At 41.1% G+C, this 20,429-nt stretch overlaps 1 protein-coding gene across 1 annotated transcript in view; it reads right to left on the bottom strand.

The window, feature by feature from the left end:
- Window positions 1-20,429, bottom strand: part of MGAM (maltase-glucoamylase) — an 85,856-nt gene that overhangs the window by 49,592 nt on the left and 15,835 nt on the right. The window contains exons 2-14 of the mRNA XM_028106470.2: window positions 18,766-18,892; window positions 16,591-16,712; window positions 11,309-11,429; window positions 10,223-10,332; window positions 9,517-9,668; window positions 8,766-8,937; window positions 6,950-7,049; window positions 4,687-4,799; window positions 3,741-3,866; window positions 2,274-2,405; window positions 2,003-2,119; window positions 1,673-1,786; window positions 501-585 (exon numbers count right to left, since the gene is read on the bottom strand). Of these exons, the coding sequence (XP_027962271.1) occupies window positions 501-585; window positions 1,673-1,786; window positions 2,003-2,119; window positions 2,274-2,405; window positions 3,741-3,866; window positions 4,687-4,799; window positions 6,950-7,049; window positions 8,766-8,937; window positions 9,517-9,668; window positions 10,223-10,332; window positions 11,309-11,429; window positions 16,591-16,712; window positions 18,766-18,892 (1,591 nt within the window). The remainder of the gene's footprint in view (window positions 1-500; window positions 586-1,672; window positions 1,787-2,002; window positions 2,120-2,273; window positions 2,406-3,740; window positions 3,867-4,686; window positions 4,800-6,949; window positions 7,050-8,765; window positions 8,938-9,516; window positions 9,669-10,222; window positions 10,333-11,308; window positions 11,430-16,590; window positions 16,713-18,765; window positions 18,893-20,429) is intronic.

The raw sequence follows: 20,429 nt of genomic DNA, 5'->3' as shown, positions 1-20,429 counted from the left end.
CACTATCATCATATTCATGGACTCTGACTTTAACCTTCAAGGCCATGGGTTCTGGGTTCTGGCTTCTGGCTTTTCATCCTACGTTTCATGTCTGTTCTTCACATTCTTGATATCACTAGACTTTACCCTTACCCGAAGACCAAGCCCAGTTTTATGGTCCCTCTCTGGTAAGCCCTGACCTCGGGGGATACACGCTAGGGAGTAATACAAACTAACCACTAGCCTCTGGCCTCTGCACTGAATATTCTCTGGACCTTCCCCTAGAAATAGCTCAAACTCTGTAGAAAGACTAGTGGTCCCGTTTGAATTTATGCCTCATTTAGGAAAGCTTGGAGTGCTTTGATTTTCTTTCCTAATCTTCAGTATATATTACCCACATTTTCCTCTCCCTGCATACATTTATACACAAACTCCCTTGCCCGGTAGTTCATATCTATCCTTACGAATGTAAAATACCAAATATGCATTGCCACTTTAATTATACCACCACCAAGACTTACTAGGAGTGAATGGGGGATAATTTAGATTGCTCGTGGAACATCCTGAAATGGAACCATCAACGAAGTTGGAGACTTCATTCATATCCTGTAAGACAAAGCTACTATGAAGGAAAAGAAATATGCCCCCTTATGTTGTACTGATGTTTGCCTCCTTTTTTGTTTTTTTAAGGAATCAGAGAAATGATTCCAGATAGTTCTTCTTTAAAGAGGTTCTTATGCACATGGAGGGAAATAGATGTTCCTGTCTTCTCTACCCATTGAAGGTTCCACAGAGAAGGTTCTTAAAATCCCTTCAAAATGCTATGTCTATAATCATGGGAAATGAAAAATTTTCAAAAACATTAGGTGAAAAAAGATCTTGATTTATATGATTCCATATATGTCAACTTATACATCCTCTATATATCCAAATATAGCCATGAATGCACATACATATCTATCTATCTATCTATCTATCTAGATACATACATACATACATACATACGTACATACAAATACACACATAGAGAGAGTGAGGGCGCAAGCCCGTGCCAACAGCTGGGCAGGTGAGGGCTCCGGGAAGATGCGTACCAAAATGTTGATGGTAGATGTCTTTGGCTGATAACATTTTAGAGGATTTTGCTTTCATCTTTTTAGCTCTCTGTACTGTTCGAATTTTCTACATTTCTCTTAAAAATAGAAAAAAGTTCAACTCTAGAGCTCCCTAAATTTTACTGAACATCTGCTGCTTTGCACTTGTTTTCATTTGATATCATATGGACAGTTGTCCTTACCACCCCCACAGTTTTGTCATGCACCTGGGGCCTTTGGCTCTGATCAATTTGTCCACCATGTCCAAAGGAAAGAACCCTGAACTGGTGATTGAAAAACCGTGTACTTTGTGGCAATGTAAAGCATATATGACCAATTTTTACTTCGTTCAGCTCATTCATTTTTAAAAGAAGAGCTGGATTCAGAAAAAAAAAATCTTAGTTTATTTCCAGACCCAACGATCTGATTTAGATTCTAAGCTACGTGTTTCAATAAGATTATTTAACTAGTAAGATAGGGAATATCAGAATTACTGCCCTATGTGCTTTCTTCTCCTCCTCTTTCCCCCATGTTCCTTGACTCAATAATATATACACAGTCTGCATATTAGTCACCAAATGTTCAGAGTATTAAGAACTCACAATCCAGATTCCATCAAATTCTACTTGGCTGTGGAAAAGCTCAAATTCCTTTGCCCACCAAACAGCACAATCGGGGTTGGTATAATCAGGAAACACAGTTTTTCCAGGCCAGACCTGCAGGAGAAAAAGAAAAGCATTGATCAGAGTCAATTAAATGAATATAGAGCTAGATGATTGGTGGTCTGGGGAAGAGGGGACAGGGGCAAGTGTATCCCCAGCATATATAAGGCATCTCAAAGTGTCAAGACAACTACACACATGCAAACACACACACATACACACACTCCACCACAGCCCCGCCACCAGCCCCCAGGTCCCCCATTCAGTTACCTCCCCAATGAGTGGAGTCACCCCATCTGAAGCATTCACCCATATCTTCATGCCCGAACCCCGGTCATACGGGCCATAGGGATTGCTGGGTGAAGAGCTGTTGGAGATGGCTGGATCCTAAGAAGAGGAAAAATACAGTGAAGCACCCAGCTTCAAGCTTCGAGGCACAGGAAGGAGATTGGGAATTGGGGGGTGAAGGAGAGGGAGGTGGTATAAAGACAAGGAAGAGCAAACACCTGATGATCGGGGGCGGGGGGGGGTTGGCACGTACCACAATGATGACCAATTTCTGACCGTTATTGTGTAACTCCTTAACAAACTCAGGGAAACCTTTAAAATTGACTGGATCGTAAGTGAAGTCCTTCCTCTTATCCATATAATCAATGTCGGCATGCTGAACATCCTGAAAGCATACACAAACTCCACAGTTTAGGGCTCCAGAATTTCCCTGTTCAAATGACTCAGTCAAATCCTCATTATAATTACCCACCATACACACCGACTCCGTGCCGGGCTTGAAACGGGGTTCTTGATCAGTCCCTGGCATCCAAGTGCTCCTTTGCCAAAAGTAATTTCAAAAACAGAGGACCCATTGTGTCCCTAAGGCCTGACCCCCACCCCTGGAATCAGGTTAACTGCATCACCCGGCCTTGTCACCTGGCCCCCTCTGGCACTCAAAACCAATCTAACAAACAAACCACAACAATCGCAACAAATCACTAAGGCTATCAAAAACATATCTGTACCTAAATCCTACCCCATCCACAAACTGAAAGGGGGAAGAGACTGTCCCACATCTCCCTCATTTTACTGCCCCACATTTTGTTTTGTTGCTTCTCTTCTTTTTTTTATTTTTTACTTTTTTTTATTTTATTATGTTATGTTAATCACCATACATTATGTCATTAGTTTTGGGTGTTTTTTTTTATTATGTTATGTTAATCACCATACAGTACATCATTAGTTTTTGATGTCGTGTTCCATGATTCATTGCGTATAACACCCAGTGCTCCATGCAGAGCATGCCCTCTTTAATACCCATCACCAGGCTAACCCATTCCCCCCACCCCTCTCCCCTCGAGAACCCTCAGTTTGTTTCTCAGAGTTGTGACTTCTCTCCTAACTCAAGTTTTCTTTGGCACTTATTTTTTCCTAATTCAACCTGTATGAAAATAGCGGAGCCCAGAAGGAAATTGACCCTTGCCCTAGGACCTATGTGTCTGCCTCTAAGGGAAAGGGGTAGGGAAGAGAAGAGGACTATTCCAGAGACTACGGGGCTTTTTCCTTTGCACCTCTTGAAAAACCTCACTCTCCATAATTGAACAGACACATTCAAATTTAGCCATTCAAAATATTAAAATATTCTATTGTTACATTTTTGCTCACTTAAACTAGGGAAAGAAATGTTTTGAGAACTCAAGTAAAAACACATTGTACAAATGTAGTCAATACAGTAAGCATAAGAACATTTTACTAAGAAAATGTTATAAGAAGAACAAAGACAGACAGATCATCTCTGAACCCCAAAATGGTGGTTTCTAAGTATCATTTCTTATTAAAAAGAACTAGTTCCTTAAAGGAATGGCCAGCACAGCAAAAAAGTCTAGTATTCTGAATATATAAAACTTTTTATTGTATATATTTAAAAAATAACTCAGGGGGGAGAAATTATAAGCAGTTGATCCTATTCCCCAAGGGAATTCCTTTATTTCAGGAGGAGGTTTAAAGCCTTACTTACATAAGGGAGCCCTGCCGCACGGTTTCTCTCCACAACTTCCCTCATGCTATCTAGTGTTCCATAATCATAACGACTGAGATGAAATCCAAGTGCCCAGTATGAGGGAAGGGTTGGCCGTCCAATGAGCTGAAAGAAGTATGCAAAATGAAAGCAAATACTCGATTTTTAACAAAGCTTTGCAAGCATTGGTTTGCGGGCACAAGACAACTCCAATTTCCAACACACCATGTCATCAATGTTGGAATGTTACTCCATTTTCCTAGCCCCTTTATAAATCACTGAGGGTGGGATCAATTTGTTGTAGCAGATTTATAATAGCTGCTTACAATAGCACATTTTTTATTATTATGTTATGTTAATCACCATACATTACATCATTAGTTTTTGATGTAGTGTTCCATGATTCATTGTTCGCGTATAACACCCAGTGCTCCACGCAGAGCGTGCCCTCTTTAATACCCATCACCATCCCCCCACCCCCCTCCCCTCTAGAACCCTCAGTTTGTTTCTCAGAGTCCATAGTCTCTCATGGTTCATCTCCCCCTCCGATTCCCCCCCTTCATTCTTCCCTTCCTACTATCTTCTTTTTTTTTTTTAACATATAATGTATTATTTGTTTCAGAGGTACAGGTCTGTGATTCAACAGTCTTACACAATTCACAGCGCTCACCATGGCGCATACCCTCCCCAATGACTATCACCCAGGCACCCCATCCCTCCCATCCCCCACCACTCCAGCAACCCTCAGTTTGTTTCCTGAGATTGAGTTCCTCATATCAGTGAGGTCATATAATACATGTCTTTCTCTGATTGACTTATTTCGCTCAGCATAATACCCTCCAGTTCCATCACATTTTTGTGCCTCGCATCTGCATCTTAAATTTACTTTTCTTTGTGCTATTTAGGATTTATTTCCTCAGTCATAATCACGATATCATAAGTTTACCTCTAGATACTCTTGAACAACTTGCTCTGGAGTGTTTCCCAAAAACACATAGAAGTCGAGAATGCCCCCGATGGTGCGGTAAGTGACAGCTGGGGTGGGCTGGAAGGCAACCTCTTGCAAGATTTAAAAGTGGAGAAGAAAAATAAAATAAAAATTAGAATTTACTCTAGAGTAATGACTACAAGGTTCTAGACTGAAGGATCGCCAGTCATCTGAATATTAAGAAAGTGGATCTAACACCTCAAACTCTGTATACAAAGGGTCACATTCTGATGATGACGACACGTGAGAGGCAAAGCATTTGTTCTGTGACAGATTTTGATCACTGGTGACTAGAGCATCTTCGCTCCCATGTCAGGACTCAGGCTTTCATGAGAAAGCAATCAGTTTCACGAAGGGGTCCAGACGAAGCCACTGTAGCACAGAAGTTATTTTAAGCTGAAGACATTTGAGTTTCTGAAATCCCTTCTCAACAAAAAGCAGGCCTTCCCAAAAGAACTCAGTTGTCATAAATTCCCACCCCCAGCCCAAATCAAATCTTCTCCAAGACAATACATTGGCACCACCCCCAAACATTGTCACAAGAATATCCTATCCCCCAACTGTTCCCCTAAGGGTTCATTTATCTTTCCCAATGTTTCCCATGGGATCCCTTTCTCTCCCTCCCATTTGCATATCAGGGTGGAATATAAGCCCCAGATTCTAACCACCCCTCTGAGAAGTTACTCTTCACTGAGCACTCCTCTGTGTATCAATGCTGCACATGTAAATAACCTGTCTTTTCTCTTGCTAACCTATCTCTTGTCAGTTTGACTCACAGGCCCCCAAATACTGGACTGGCGAGGGCAGAGGAAAAGTGTTTCTTCTCTGACCATCACAACTACAGAACTCGTTGCTCCCGTCTCACACCCCATCATCATTGCAGGAATGTAACCCAATTAGACACACTGAGGTACCAGCCTCAGTGAATCTCACATCAAGCAAAAGCCAAGCTAAAAAACGTCAGAGATTATATTATAAACTCCACATCCCTCTAAGCCCCAATCACAGTTCTCAGAGGTGAAGTCTCCCCATAGCCTTGGTTTGCATTTAGGAATAAAAGGTGTCAAGGTCTACTGAAATGTATTCTTCAGTCATAAGAACAACTCACACAGAGTATCTAGGATCCTGGGATCTTTCTCTTTAAGCCTGATTCAACTTTTTTTCTGGTTCCTTCCAACACCCTGAAACTATGCAATCCTTGAACTATCTCAGTCAATTCTTAGACTATTAGGTATCTTAGAAGTATTTCAGGTCACCTAGAGTGAGTCTCAATCTACAGTGAAGGATCAGAGATTTATTTTTTAAATGTCCAGTTCTTTGCAATCTGATGCTTTCTGCAAAACAACATGAAAACAAATTACTAGAAAAGGGTTCATGCATGCACTTGGAAGCTACTGCAATGTTTACTTTCCATTTCTATACTCATCTTACTGTAGACCTGAAACAGTTTGTCAACCATCCGTGGGCCATGCTTTGAGCAGCTCTGATCCAGTCCATTGATTCTCAGTAGAGAAGAGGTAGGGATCAATAGCCCGTCAACCCTGGGAGATTCTAATATATCTCCTCTTCCCCTGTGGTGATTGATTCATTGCCACTGAGATCCATTGTTACTGGTGCAAGCAGAAAAAAAGTACAGAATCATTGATCCAATCTAAACCTTCAAAGATGGGGAGGCTAGCCACTTTTTGGAATCCTGTGATGTTACACTGTTTGGTCTTAAACAAATTGATCTTGCAGGGCCTGACCCTTGCCACTCCACGTTGCCTTGCTACCTTTGGATTGTCTGAGTGTAATATTCACTGCTCAGTTGTAGCTCCCTGGTTAGGCCCAGCTACTGTCATCATGAGGCCAAGGGCATTTGGCTGTTTCCTAGTAGATTTTATATCAAACCCTCTACTGGATGAAAGTCTAAAGAAGGAAAAGAACAAATTGGTAGAAACTGCCTCTGAGTAGATTATAGGAAAGGCTTACTTGTTTTAACTCTACAATAGAAAATATTCCAAAAGAGGTAACCAGATTTAGGAAAATCATAAGCTAGGAGAGAAAGCCCTACTCATGGCTACCATATAACAACAAGTAATGAACGAGGGATGGGACAATCAGAGAACATGCAAGTCCCTGAGCTATGGCTCTGCCATTCTTAAAGGACTCCATTCCTTTTATCATAGTGCTGAAAACTGCTCTTATGCATTTTTTCATGACTATCCCTTTAGTCTCTTACCCATGGCATTACTGTTCATCAGAAACACTCCAAAGGACAATCCACTAGCATCTTCAAGACACAGGAAGAATGTCTGTGTACCATATAAGTTAGTTCCATCCTGCAGAAAGAAAATTAAAAATAAACTTACCATCTAATAATCTAAACCCCAAATGGCTAGAAATGACTTAAGAAATCAGTGTTAATCATGTGAGTAACTGACAGGGAACTCCTGGTCAAAGAAGACACAGATAAATCTTTAACATATCAAGTCTAGATTTGGTTGATGTCAACCAAGTGAATTAGTATTCTCTTATTGAACTGAGCCAGTTATGACCATTTATCTAGTAGAAATGTGAGAGCTTGTGCTATCTGTCAAAATGTGGGAGAAGAGTTTTGAAACCGTAGTTCAAAGAATCTCTTCTCTCAAAGAGGCTTAACCTAACCCCATCTGCAAAAGCTCCATCAAGCCTTAATATGAATCTGACATCTTTCTAATATGCAACTAGAGGCAGCTGTACTCAAGATATCTTGGTCTTCCAGGCTTTCTAAAGTCTAGACTTTATAGAACTCGAGCTGACCGTCTAAGACTTTGGAACAGTAGTTCTCAACCTGGGGCTGCATCCAGTCCAATTAAAACAGAATCCCTGGGGGTGGAAGCAGGCATTGATATTTTGTTAAATTTCTCCAGGTGATTCCAATGAGTAGAAATGTTTGAAATCACTGCTCTAGAATAGCATTTCCTAAAATTTGGTGTGCAGAGAAATGAGATATGAATCTTAGTTAAATGCGGATTCTAATTCAAAGGAAGAAGGAGCCCACATTTCTCACATGGTGATACCCATTTGAGTAGCAAAGGTCTCAGGCTCCTTATTAAATAATTACCAGATGAACCGCTCTGACTCAACACCTTTTCTGTCTTTCTGATAGGCATATGGTACAGTAAAGAGCATGGGCTTTACATTACACAGGCCAGGGGTTAGATCCTATCTCTGTTACTTCAAACTTTTTTTAAACATTGGGCTATTTCTGAGCCTCAATTTCTTGCCTCTTAAATGGAGTCAATTATGCTTAATTTTTTAGGGTTCTTTTGGTAAACAGAGATCGTGTATTAAAAGAATCACTTAATAAATTATTCCAATGATCTCCTTTATCCAGAAACTAGTTCTGCTTAATCAGGAAATTGGCTGAACAAGAGCTGTAGGTAATATTGCTGAGCCTAGGAAGTAACTCTGATTTAGATTTTCACAGTCAAAACAATATAAAAACTAAAACTAAAACAAAATCAAACAAAACAATAACAACACTCTATTTCTTTTATTCTTTCACTGCCCCAAACATTATTCATACAGGAATGAGCAAGACAGTATTTTAGTTGCTATTTTATCCTATTTTGCTGACAAACCTGCTATAAGTTGGTGATTTAGAAAGGTCAACCTAAAATATATGGAGATAATAACCCACCTATTGTGCAGAGTCAATATTAGTAATGTTTTCTCCACAACTAGTTAGTTCAAAAGGAAAATAAAATGAAGAGTAGTTGGCATTTACTGAGCACTTTTTTGTGGCAGACACTCTTCTAGAGACTCTATATGGATAAATCCCTTTAATTCCCATCACAACCCTACAAGGGAAGTATATTCCCCTTGTTTTATAGATGAGAAACTGGAGACGCATAGAAGTAACTCACCCAGAACCACATAACTGGTGCGTGGAATTCAAACCTAAACAGCCTCACCCTAGAATCTCACTCTTAACTATTATTCTGTACTGCTAGGAGTTATCTTCAAGAATGAGGCTGACCTTCAGTGCAGAGGGGCCCATCCTAAAAACTTACCCTATTGGGGGTTGTGTCCCTGGCAAACATGGACCAGGTCTTCCAATTCAAATCATGCCGGTACTGTTGATGCACCTGTTCTCCCAGACCGTACACGTTAGCACTGGGCAATCGGGTGGAGAGCTGCAGGAACTGATCGGCAAACAGGAGGGGTCCGATGCCTGAGTCCAACCTAGACTCCGATGCAAAATGCAGGGACAAGTGGGTAAGTAGAGTGGAGAGGACACAACCTTTTAGAAGATTGTCCCTTACATTTTAATGACTCATATCCCCTGCTTTCACTGGCCCCATTTGCCCTCCAGTGATGTTTTCCCATGGACACCAAGAGATCAGGGCTTTTTCCCTTAGATACACTACTACATGGCCAAAATATTATTCTTACATTATAATAGATGTTCCATAAATAGTTACTGGTGGATACGTGGTAAGATGGATGGAGGAAAGGGAAAAATAAGGCGGAAGAAATGCTCACACAGTAATAAAAAATGAAAGAAAAAAGGACCCAGCCCAGTGCCTGGCCCATAATAATGCTTAGTAATAACCACAACAACAAAAAAAGAAGCAGCAGCAGCAGGAGGAGGAGGAAAGAGGAAGGCAGAAGAAAGTATACATTTGGAGAGTCTGGTCACCAACAGTAGGCTCACAACCTTCAGGAGCATTGTTGCAATGCACGCACCCTTCCTTAGGCTTGCAGACCTCTCTCTCCCATGTCCTTCCTACTCAGATCCCCAGACAGGTTTTCAAAACTTACAGAACACGATTATTACTTCTTCTGATCACTTTGATGCTAAATGGCTGTTTGGAGACCATAACTTCATAGGTCAAGGGAGAAGCAGCATCTCCTTTGAAGGGTTGCACATGTTCATGAGGTACTTTGTACCTGTCCTTGCTCTGGTCAGTTAGCTGCCCAGGACATGAAGGGAAAGAAAGCCAAAATAAAAACTCCTCAGTATTTCCAAAGTGGAAACCTCCCTACCAACAGCAGTGCTTCCCAATGACTATGCTCGTGGCACTGAACTCAGGCACTGATCCAAATGGCATGATGTCCGAGGCAGACATATCCATTATATTACCAAATTCAAATGTTTAACACTTGGACAGAAGTTAGTTTTTTGGTATAAATAGACATTGTAAGTCTACAGAGATGAACTAGCTCTAGAATTTTCACAGCTGTGATCATTCTTTTTCTTTTCCCCCCTGACTACATTTCACATGGTATCAGGGGCAAATAAATAAAAGCCAAATTTCACCGGTTGACTCTATAATCTATATTCAGGAAGTTATCACACTGAAGGAAGGCTACAGACGCCTTCAACATATAGGTACTAAGTAAGAATAATGTCTGTAGAGAAAAATGCCTCCATTAGCAACATTGTCAATCTTGAAGTAACTGCAGCCATCAGGTAGAGAATGAGCACTTTTCCAAAAATATTTTTAAAGAATAAACAAACCACAACCTTAAAGTGGAAACGATTGGACGTCTGGTATTCTGCTGTGAGAAGGACATTGTTGACATCATTTCCAAATAAGGATGGAGAAGGCAACCTTTTCAACTGGGCTGTGAATCCTAGTATGTAGAGGGAAAAAGGTTTACATAGCTGGCTGTGTAAACTCACAAGAAGTAGCCATATCTATGTCAAAGGGGCGTAAAAAGCCTTTCTTTCTCAAAAGAAGGGAAGAGATAGATGTCTACCCATCATTTGTTACTTTGGGCCAGATTGTAAAGCTAGGCACTGTCATTATCTTACCCATGCTTCTCGCTTACAAAATCAGCTTGAAACCTCCCCCAAAAGGCCTAATTCTCATTCCATCAGTCCATCAGCCATTCTGCATTAACCACATACCCTTTACACTCTTAGACATTGATACACACACACACACACATCGTTCCTTCTCAGTTATTTTCATTTTACATTACAGGTGATCATATATGCTGAAACCATCTCCCATTTTCTGTGATAAGCCAGGTGAGAATTGAGACTATATTAGAAAAGACCATCAGGCCAAGACCCTTGGAGGGGCAGCATGCCTCTTCCTTTATGTTAAGAGCTTCCCAAAGTAGTCACCCTCTATTATCTCCCAGAATGTTCACTATTATCCTCTGCATCTTGGGGTGGGAGAAAGAAGAGGAGACATTTAGTCCATGAACACTGACAGTGACTAGCTAACTTTCATAAAAATGTTTATGAAATTGGAATTGTTTCCATATCATCAAAATCACATCGTATTAGAGTTGTAAGTAGTCTCAGAGGTTACTAAGTTCAAATCCCTCTCTTTAAAAGTTAGAAACTTGGGGACCAAAGACATCATGATGTTTGTACAAGGTTACCAAGGGACATAAAGTAGAGCCAGGAATAGACCATGTGTCTTAACTCCCAAGACTGGATTTTTTTTCCTCGATGCCAAAATAGATCCTAGCCCTGGCTTAAGAACAGTGCCCACCTTCTGTCATAGGTGGTGGTGTGTGATACTCTGCAGGCCACTAAGGCTTTCCTCTGCAGCGAACAGAGTGTCTGGAGCTCCCGCCTCATTGTCTGGCTTACCTGCATTTGTTTTGACAAGGTCACCCTCCATTTGATAACCATGACTTTTAGAATAGTAGCACCAGGGCACACTTATGGTCCCCTGAGGTCTCCAGCAGCACCCACGCTGATCACATGTGGCCTGAAATAAGAGATTAATCAAATAATTCCATTTATTTGTAGAACATCATCATTTATAAATATATTTTGAGCTTGTGGTATCATTAACCTCATTTTATGATATTTAGAGAAACTGTGCTTTATCCCAGTCAATGCACAGCTTGTACTCAAAACTAATTTTTCTGCCCAATGTCCTACCCTGTTATTGTTAATTTATAATAATATAGGGACTGCAATGGAGTCCCATATCTGCCATCACAATAAAACTGGCAACTTCATTTAAATATCCTAAACTACAATATAGTTATATCACCAGTAACTTAAAATTGCAAATGCAGCTTCACTTATATTAGTCTGGGTATTTAAAAAAAAAAGAAAAAAAGGACTTTGCTTTATTCAGAAGCTTTGAAATCAAATCAGTTTTGACTTTCAAATATGTCTATTATGTGTGTATGTGTGACGTATATGTGATAGATACATACATATATACACAGTCTCTCAACTTCTCCCAAAGCAGAAAGTAATTGTTCCTTGAGACCCAAAGATATTCTAATTTTTAGTTAAGAAAGGTGCCCACTTTATACCACAATTAATGACAGAATCGAGTGGAGATTAAAATGAACACAATCCCTTTCTCACGTCAACTAATTTATTTGGGAGGGGCACCAGGGTAACTACAAAAAAGTACAAAGAAGTCTCTTCCTCTTGAGTGTGGACTAGACCTAGTGACTTGTAACGAACAGAATAAAGCAAAAATAATGGGATCTTGCTTCTAAGATTAGAGCACAGAAAGATTATGTCTCCTGTCTGGCTTCCTCTCTTTCCCTTGCTCTACTAGAGCCCACGGCAAGGGACTAAGGGAGGTCTCTGGCCAGTGGCCTTCCAGGAACTGAGACTCTCATCCAACAATCCTGGAGGATCTCGATCCTGCTCACAATCATATGAATGAGCCTAAAAGGGATCATGCACAGTCCCAGCAGACGCCTTGATTGCAGTTTTCTAAAATACTTTGAGTCAAAACATCCAGCTATATCAAAGCCAGATTTGTGACCATAAAAATATGTGAGAAAATTATGTTTGTTGTGTTAAGCCATGAAGTTTTGGGATAATCTGTCACAAAGCAATAAATAACTACTATATCCTGCTACATATTTTACAGATGAAGAGCCTGAGACAGGCAGAAGTTCACAGAGGTGAAATGACGGGCCAAAGGTTACTCAGTTAGCTATTGGGAAGGCAAGCACCAAAACTTAGTTCTCTTGCTATCCACTCTCTTTTTTCTATACTCTGGGTGGAGTTTCTGTTAAGCACATTTTCAGGAGGACGTGGCCTTGCTTTGCAAATGATAAGACAAAAAAAAAATGGCTGAGGTATATGAACAAATGGATCTAAACACATGCTTATTTTTATGTGGATACTAATTTAAGGATGGAAAACCATGTCCATCTGTGGACGACGTGGCTGCAGGATTGGGCTGCACTGGGAAATCCACTTCAATCAACAGGTTTTGGGGGTTTTTTCCTTTCAAAACCCACTCAGATGAAACCTCAGTACATCAGGCAAAGAGAAAGGTGCCAAAAAGGGTGTTAAACAGATGGTTTCTGCATGCTGCCCAGAGCTTAATGATTTCTTCATTGAACTGGAAGGGGCAAAGATCAAAGAGTGGCCAAAGCAGCCAGAAAAGTGAATAGTCTCTGTTGGGCAACTTGAAAATACCAGTTCCTGCCGTGGCCCTAAGCAGTCACGAGGAGTGGAAAGAGAAGCGTGGTGCACATAAACAGGAGAGTAAAAAGATGTGAAACCTAGGAAAATCGCTGTAGAGAAAAGCTTTACAAAATGATGGTGTGAACAGGACCGAAGGGGCATAAAGAGAAGAATTGGACCCAAGATACAAATGTCCCTCTAAGTTCAGGTGAGAATTTAAATCTAAGAGGAATTGCTGAAATAATACAGCATGCGTAACTTCCAATACAGTATTAAAAACTCAGGGGAAAAAGTCCTCAATACAAAAAAAACTAAGGAAAGAAGACACGGATATGGGGATGGGGTGGGGGACAGGTAGGGAGCAGCATATAATGAAACAGAACATATGGGAAACACAAAATGAGACCTTAGAAAAAAATTTATCATGTCAATTATCACATGTCATCTGCCAATACCTTAGAGGTCACTATTCTAAAATCGTGGGAAGCACAGAGTTTAGTAGAGCTCCTGGCTCACGCTCAGAAGGCATTGATTTAATGGACGGATTGACCTGAGCACACTGCCTCATTTCACTGACAAAGATTTGATAGTCTGCAAGGAAACAAGACTTAGTGATCAAATCACAGAGTTTTTCAGGAGCAAAGCCAGAACTAGAACCTGGTACTGGGGCTCCCCTAACACTCTTCTGCCCAAGGGCTACACTACCAGTTCAAGGCACAGAGCATAAACTTAAGTCTGTACGCAGGACCTGATAGCTCACCGCTCCTCCTAGCACTGTATCATGGCTCTTACCTAATGCTGTGTAAACACAGAGTAATTTTGAAGGTGGGGATTCATAATGATCTTTGCAAAATGCAATTTGCTTGCTGATATTCATAAAACTTGACTCATTAAACACTTATTGATAAGAAAATGGAATTTGCAAAAATATATTACAAGCCAATAAGTAAATAATAATTACCGAGTATGTCTGCTATAAAATATGACAAAATTTTCTGAATAAGAAATATGGTAACTTCTCAAATATCATCATAAAGATTATTATTAGTACTATTGTTAACCATAGAAAGGACTTACTGTAAACTGTTCTCAACTGTTCTGGGATTGTGGGTAGAAGCCCTCACAAGGAAGTAGAAAGTGATATGCTCTTTCAGAATGGATAGGTTTTGGATAAGTACAGAGAGTTGTCTCTAAAATCTGTATGGGAGAATGGCCTATGTGCAGCTTGAGAGGCACAAAGTTTAAATAGGGTCTAAGATGACAGACTGAGTATTTGAACTTGACCGAATAAACAGTGATGAAGACTATAAGTACTCAAGCTGGGTAGCAATACAATGAAAGTAAGATGTTCAAGAGGGCAGTTTCAATCCTGTAATGGAACAGGCAGGGAGAAATGGAATTCAGAAGAGGCACTGGGAATCTGTGGGAATAAGCCACCTGTGAGGTGGTGAAGGCCCAGCATGACCATAGTGAGAAGGGAAATGAAGTGCTTATTCTGGAAAACATTGTTAAGGAAAATGTTTAAAATACATGAAACATTGGCCAAAGGGCTTGAAGGGAAGAGGCAGGCAAGAGTTCTGCTGTTTCTGCCACTGAGATGAGAAGCATAACAGAAGTATGAACAGAATCTGATGGTTGAGGAGGAAAAGCAGATTTGATGAGGAGTGACAAGTTGAGGCGAGATGATCGTGGGACACCCAAGTGAGATGCCCTGCAACCAGCTGCAAGCCCAAAACTAAAGATCAGGCTAGAGATTTTGATAACTGAGCCATCCCTTTTTTCCCCCTGAGACTCATGGAAGACTCTTTGAGTTCATTCTCTCCCAAGATGTCTCTGAAGAGTATTCCATGTGGCTTTACAGATTTATAGGATTCCCTCACATTATTAGGAATTAAAAACAATGGGATCTACAACAAAGAATTACCTGAAGGGAAATTTATACTGTTAGTTCTTTATAAGTAACCTTGGAGGAGAGGAAGAGATAGGAGTGATAAAATGGTACTGCAATGGCCTCAACACTGGAACATTCCACTAGCCTGGTATCATATTCATAATTTCTTCCCACTTCTCTACTCCACACAGCCATCTATGTCTCTTTTACATATACATTATATAAATACATCATTATCCATAGACTCAGCCTCTCAACAACAATCTGGAACAGCATATAGCACTCAGGATATTTAAAACATGCGCCAAAATGCCCAAGATATAACTTCTATGAAAAAACAGGCCATTGAAAGTACTCCCAGCGCATTTCTCTCTGGCTGAGCTAAAGAGGAGCAGGCCAGTGAATGAATGCCAAGGGTCATAAATTAATTCGGTTGGTACAACATATAAAAAAAAGCAAAGTTCATTTACTGAACTATAATCTTGATACCACAGAAATTTTGTGAAAAGTCTTACAATAAAACCACAAAGAAACATTACTGGTGCAATAACGACATCTGAAGTTCAATAGTCAAGATGGGGTGTTGTAGGAGAATGAACAGACTGAGGATGCATTAGTCTTCTAGCTGGGCTTCCAAGCAATGGGGTTCCTAGCACACTTTGACAGGGGCAAGTGAATGGGTGTGGATCAACTTTCTGCAAACCTACATCCTACCAAACATCCTGCTTGGGTGCAGGATATCTAGACCAAACATTCTGCTTAGGTGCAGCATATCTAGACCACAACCTCCCTTTCCTATCAACAAAGTGGCACATTAATGGTCCTCTCTCGTCAAGCTCTAATTTACCTTACCTCCTTAGGCATTATCTTCTCTCTGACACCCACCCTGTATCTTGGTCATATGGGACCACTTGATATGTCATGTGTGTGCCCCACAATTTCCTCATCCATCACTTTGTTTATAGACCTCTTCTATTTTGAATTCACTATTCAGCCGGACTTCAGTTGATGATCAAGAAATACTGCCGTAAATACCCTGATGTCTGCACTATCTTTCATCTGGTATTTATTATCTTCTTCCTTCCAAAACATGGCTCTTAAAACTTTGTCCTTATTTTAAATAATGTTTTATGCATGTGTATCACTTTTCATTGTAGATCCGAGACAGCCTTTGGAAGTCTCTCTAGACAGAGAAAAGGAAAGAAAAGGCAAGAAACAGAGGCAGTAACAGAATCAGAGAGAACTAGTAACAAAGTAGGGTTGCCAGATAAAAGACAAATCCATTTTTAGTAGAAGTAAGTCCCAAATCTTGCATGGGACATTCTTATGCTAAAAACGTATTCATGCTTTATCTGAAATTCATATTTAATTTAATCTGTCAACCCAAAGGAATTTTCTCACTCTTCCTCTCCCAAAGCTGCATTGACACACAAGCATGGATCCAGGATTTATTTGCCTGAGCCACAAAGAGCTGCAATGCAAACAGTTCTCCAGGAGTTATAAACAGAAAACAAACAAATTAACAACAACAACAAAAACTATCCAACAGCATAAACTCTTAAATGAAAACAGGATCCGTAATTCAAACCTTTGTTGGTGGCTGGTCAGGGATGCAATTTATCCGTTCCACTTCACTTACTACTGGGCACGTAGCAGGATCAGGGGTGGTACTTGTTGTCCCAGGATCTGGGGTAACTGTTGCTCCAGGATCTGGGATAATCCCAAAAACAAACATAAAATGACCATCAGACAGGTCTAATATCACAAGCATTTAGCATGATTGTCATAGTTCTCAACACCTCCATATATATGAAGTCAACTACTGATTGGGCTTCACCCTGAGGTCCTTGAAATGTACACATTCACTTTAGAAAGCCTCATTAGTTCTTGCTGACTGCATTTACCTCTGTATATACTGCATCATCTCCTTCCGCCACCAGGAAGGAGTTTGGCTCCACCATTAGATCAAAAAAAAGGTCACCACCAAAGTAAGAACCAAATCTACCTTCTCTAGTCCAGAGGTCAGCAAACTATAGCTTGTGGACCAACTCAGGTCACAGCCTGATTTTTAAATCAAGTATTGCTGGAACACGGCCACACCCACTTTTTAATGTATTATCCATAGCTGTTTTTGTGCTATGGCAAAATTAATTAGTTGTGACAGAGACTATATGGCCTGCCGAATCTGAAGTATTAAGTACCTGGCCCTTTACAGAAAAGTTTGCAGATTGCTCTGATCCTTTACTTCCACCCCCAGCAACTGGTTCACAATATGTTTGTGCACAGAACATGGGCGGTGTATGTTTTCTCAGTTGCAGTTGTTTCATCAACGGGCTTTCCCTCAACAAGGAACACTTCTGAGTGATGACATTCTTATGTAAATATAAAGTCTCATACGACAAAAATATAAAGGAAGGCCACCAATCTAAAAATTGGCCGTAGGGATCTGCCCAAAGGCTTTGATTCAGATTTTAAAATCAGTCAAATAAAAGACACATTTATTGCATTCTAAAATAAGGAAGTGAGATTTCTTTAAGTCACTCTGCAATAAGTTAATAAGGACATTAAGACAGAACAATGAGGCTTTTAATTAGTTCCATTTCTGTTCCAATTCAAAAGTGGTGGATTGAGAGAGCTCCATATTTGTGCCACTTTCTGCATAAGGGTTTTAGTTCCATCTTCAAAGCCATGGAATTTTAAGAGTTAAACAATCTTTGAGATTACTTGATCTAACTCCCCGCAAAAGTAAAAATTGTCAGGGCTGGGAAAGAGGGAGTGGGAGCAGAGAAGTCTTCTTCTAGCCACAGACTGACCCTTCATCACTTGGTTCATAGAAACTGTTCCTAGACGACAGGTGAGAAGTCAGGGATAACTCGGCACAATCCAGCCCCTCTTTCAGAATAAGACAGTTCAATAAACGTTTCAATAAATAACTCTGGTAGTTGTTACTTTTTTTTAAGATTTTTTATTTTTTATTTGACAGAGAGAGAGAGAGCACAAGCAGAGGGAGTAGCAGGCAGAGGGAGAGGGAGAAGCCAGCTCCCTGCTCAGCAGGGAGCCCGATGCAGGGCTCCTTCCAGGACCCTGGGATCATGACCCAAGCTGAAGGCAAACGTCCAACCATCTGAGCCACCCAGGTGCCCCTAGTTGTTACTTTTTAAAGAATCAGAACTTTGGCCTAAAATACTTTGATTATATACTTATTCAAATGCCTTGCATATAAGGGGTAATTGGTTAATAAAGGTTAATTATATTGTTAATGAAATGAGAATTATTCAATGCAGTTCAGCAAATTTATTTCAAGGGTCAATTGTGGAATCCTGCACTGTGCTAACTGGGAAATAAAAGTATCGGCTTGGGCGCCTGGGTGGCTCAGTTGGTTAAGCGACTGCCTTTGGCTCAGGTCATGATCCTGGAGTCCCGGGATCGAGTCCCACATCGGGCTCCCTGCTCGGCGGGGAGTCTGCTTCTCCCTCTGACCCTCTTCCCTCTCATGCTTTCTATCTCTCATTCTCTCTCTCTCTCAAATAAATAAATAAAATCTTTTAAAAAAAAAAAGTATCGGCTTAGGCCTACAGTGACTACCTAGTGAGCTGTCACACCTCCAGTCAGGGGTTCACAGACACACATGTAACTCTCCCCTCCCCCATACACACACGCACTCACAACAATGGACAAGAGAACATCACGTTCCTGCCACTCATGAAGTTTCTGCTCTGGGAAGAGCAACACATGGAGGGTGAACATCAGAGTTCCTTGTTACCTTGTGATTCCAAAGAATCTTTAGCTGAAAGCACAAACAGAGGAATAGTGATGATAAACACCAGAAGCAGAAGAACACTGAGCATAAGCTCCAAAGTCGTGAAATCTTTCAACTTCTTTCTTGCCATCTGCAAAGAAAGGAAAACAATTTTAGATTTGAGTTTTATTTAATTTATAGCTAGTAATTTTCAAATGGACAAGCTCAAATGTCACATAAGTAAAATGAATAACTAACAATCCTTCATGTACACACCCATCAGCTAGATTAAAAAAATTATCAACTCATGACCAATCTCATTTTTTCTTTATTCTACTTACTTCTCTCCCTAACCTTGGATTATTTTGAAGCAAATATCAGATACCTTTTCATCTGGGTGAAAATATCGAAGTATCAGGGCACGTGGCTGGCTCAGTTGGTAGAATATGTGACTCTTGATCTCAGGATTGTGAGTTTGAGTCCCACGATGTAGATGTAGAGAGATTACTTGATTCTTTTTATTTAAATTCAATTATTCAGAGGGAGAAGGAAAGATGGCAGAGGAGTAGGGCACCCTATTTCAACTGGTCCCCGGAATTGAGCTGGATATCTCCCAGACCACTCTGAGCACCCATGAAACCAGCCTGAGATGCAAGAAGATCTGGATCTCTACAAACAGAATATCGCAGGCAGTTGGTTTCGAGGTAGGAAGCAGGGAGCCGTGATTCCGTGGGCAGATATCAGAGGATAAACGGCAGCGGGAGGGAGCCTGGCCATGGGGATCCTACGCCGCCGGTGAGCGACAGCCTCACGCGCTGGGGACAGGGCACAGACTCGCAGACCAGTAGGGGTGGGGAAAGGACTTTAGGGCAGCCCCCGGGGCAGAAACCCGGAGCGGCCCGGTCGCGGCGTGCAATCTGGGGGCAGCTGGCGGTTTTAGAAGCACAAAGGGCAGAGACGTGCTTGGAGCTGGAGGCAGGACTGGGGGCGCTGTGGAGGGGCGCACAACCCAGGCCGCTGCAGTTTATAGCAGCACAGACAGAAACGGAGAGAGTGTGGCCTGGAGAGCTCACTGAAGAACAGACTGTGGTCTCTTCTGCTCTAACTCACCGAAGAGACGCGGAAAACCATCAGGGAAAGCCGCCAGAGAACAAAAGCCCCAAAAACTGATTCCCGCGGAGGCCATCCCCCACCACAGGGGAGCAGGGCAACTCCGCCCAAACAGGGCTGCCTGAGTCACAGCGGGGCAGGCCCCTCCCCCAGAAGACAGGCTGGGAAAACAAGAGGCCAGCAACCCTAAGGTCCCAAGAAAACAGGTGCATCTTGCTTGGGTTCTGGTCAATAATTTGGACTCACACATTCCCTCAAACACCCATCAACAGAATGACTAGGAGGAGGAACCCCCAAAATAGAAAAGACTCAGAGATTATGACTTATGCCACAGATTTACAAATGGATGCAGATATAACCAAGATGTCAGAAATGGAATTCAGGGTAGCAGTTGTGAAGACAATAGCTAGAATGGAGAAATCAATTAATGGCAACATAGAGTCTCTAAGGGCAGAAATGAAAGCTGAATTGGCAGAACTTAAAAATGCTATCAATGAAATCCAATCCAATCTAGATAATCTAACAGCTAGGGTAAGTGAGGCAGAAGAAAGAATAAGCGACCTGGAAGACAATATAAT

Source organism: Eumetopias jubatus, unplaced genomic scaffold (assembly GCF_037043125.1).
Source record: "Eumetopias jubatus isolate StellerSeaLion01/CBP00866 unplaced genomic scaffold, mEumJub1_p1.0 scaffold_14, whole genome shotgun sequence".
Classification (NCBI taxonomy): domain Eukaryota; kingdom Metazoa; phylum Chordata; class Mammalia; order Carnivora; family Otariidae; genus Eumetopias; species Eumetopias jubatus.
The sequence above is the reverse complement of the archived record's forward strand: the minus strand, read 5'-3'. Positions and strand labels throughout refer to the sequence as shown.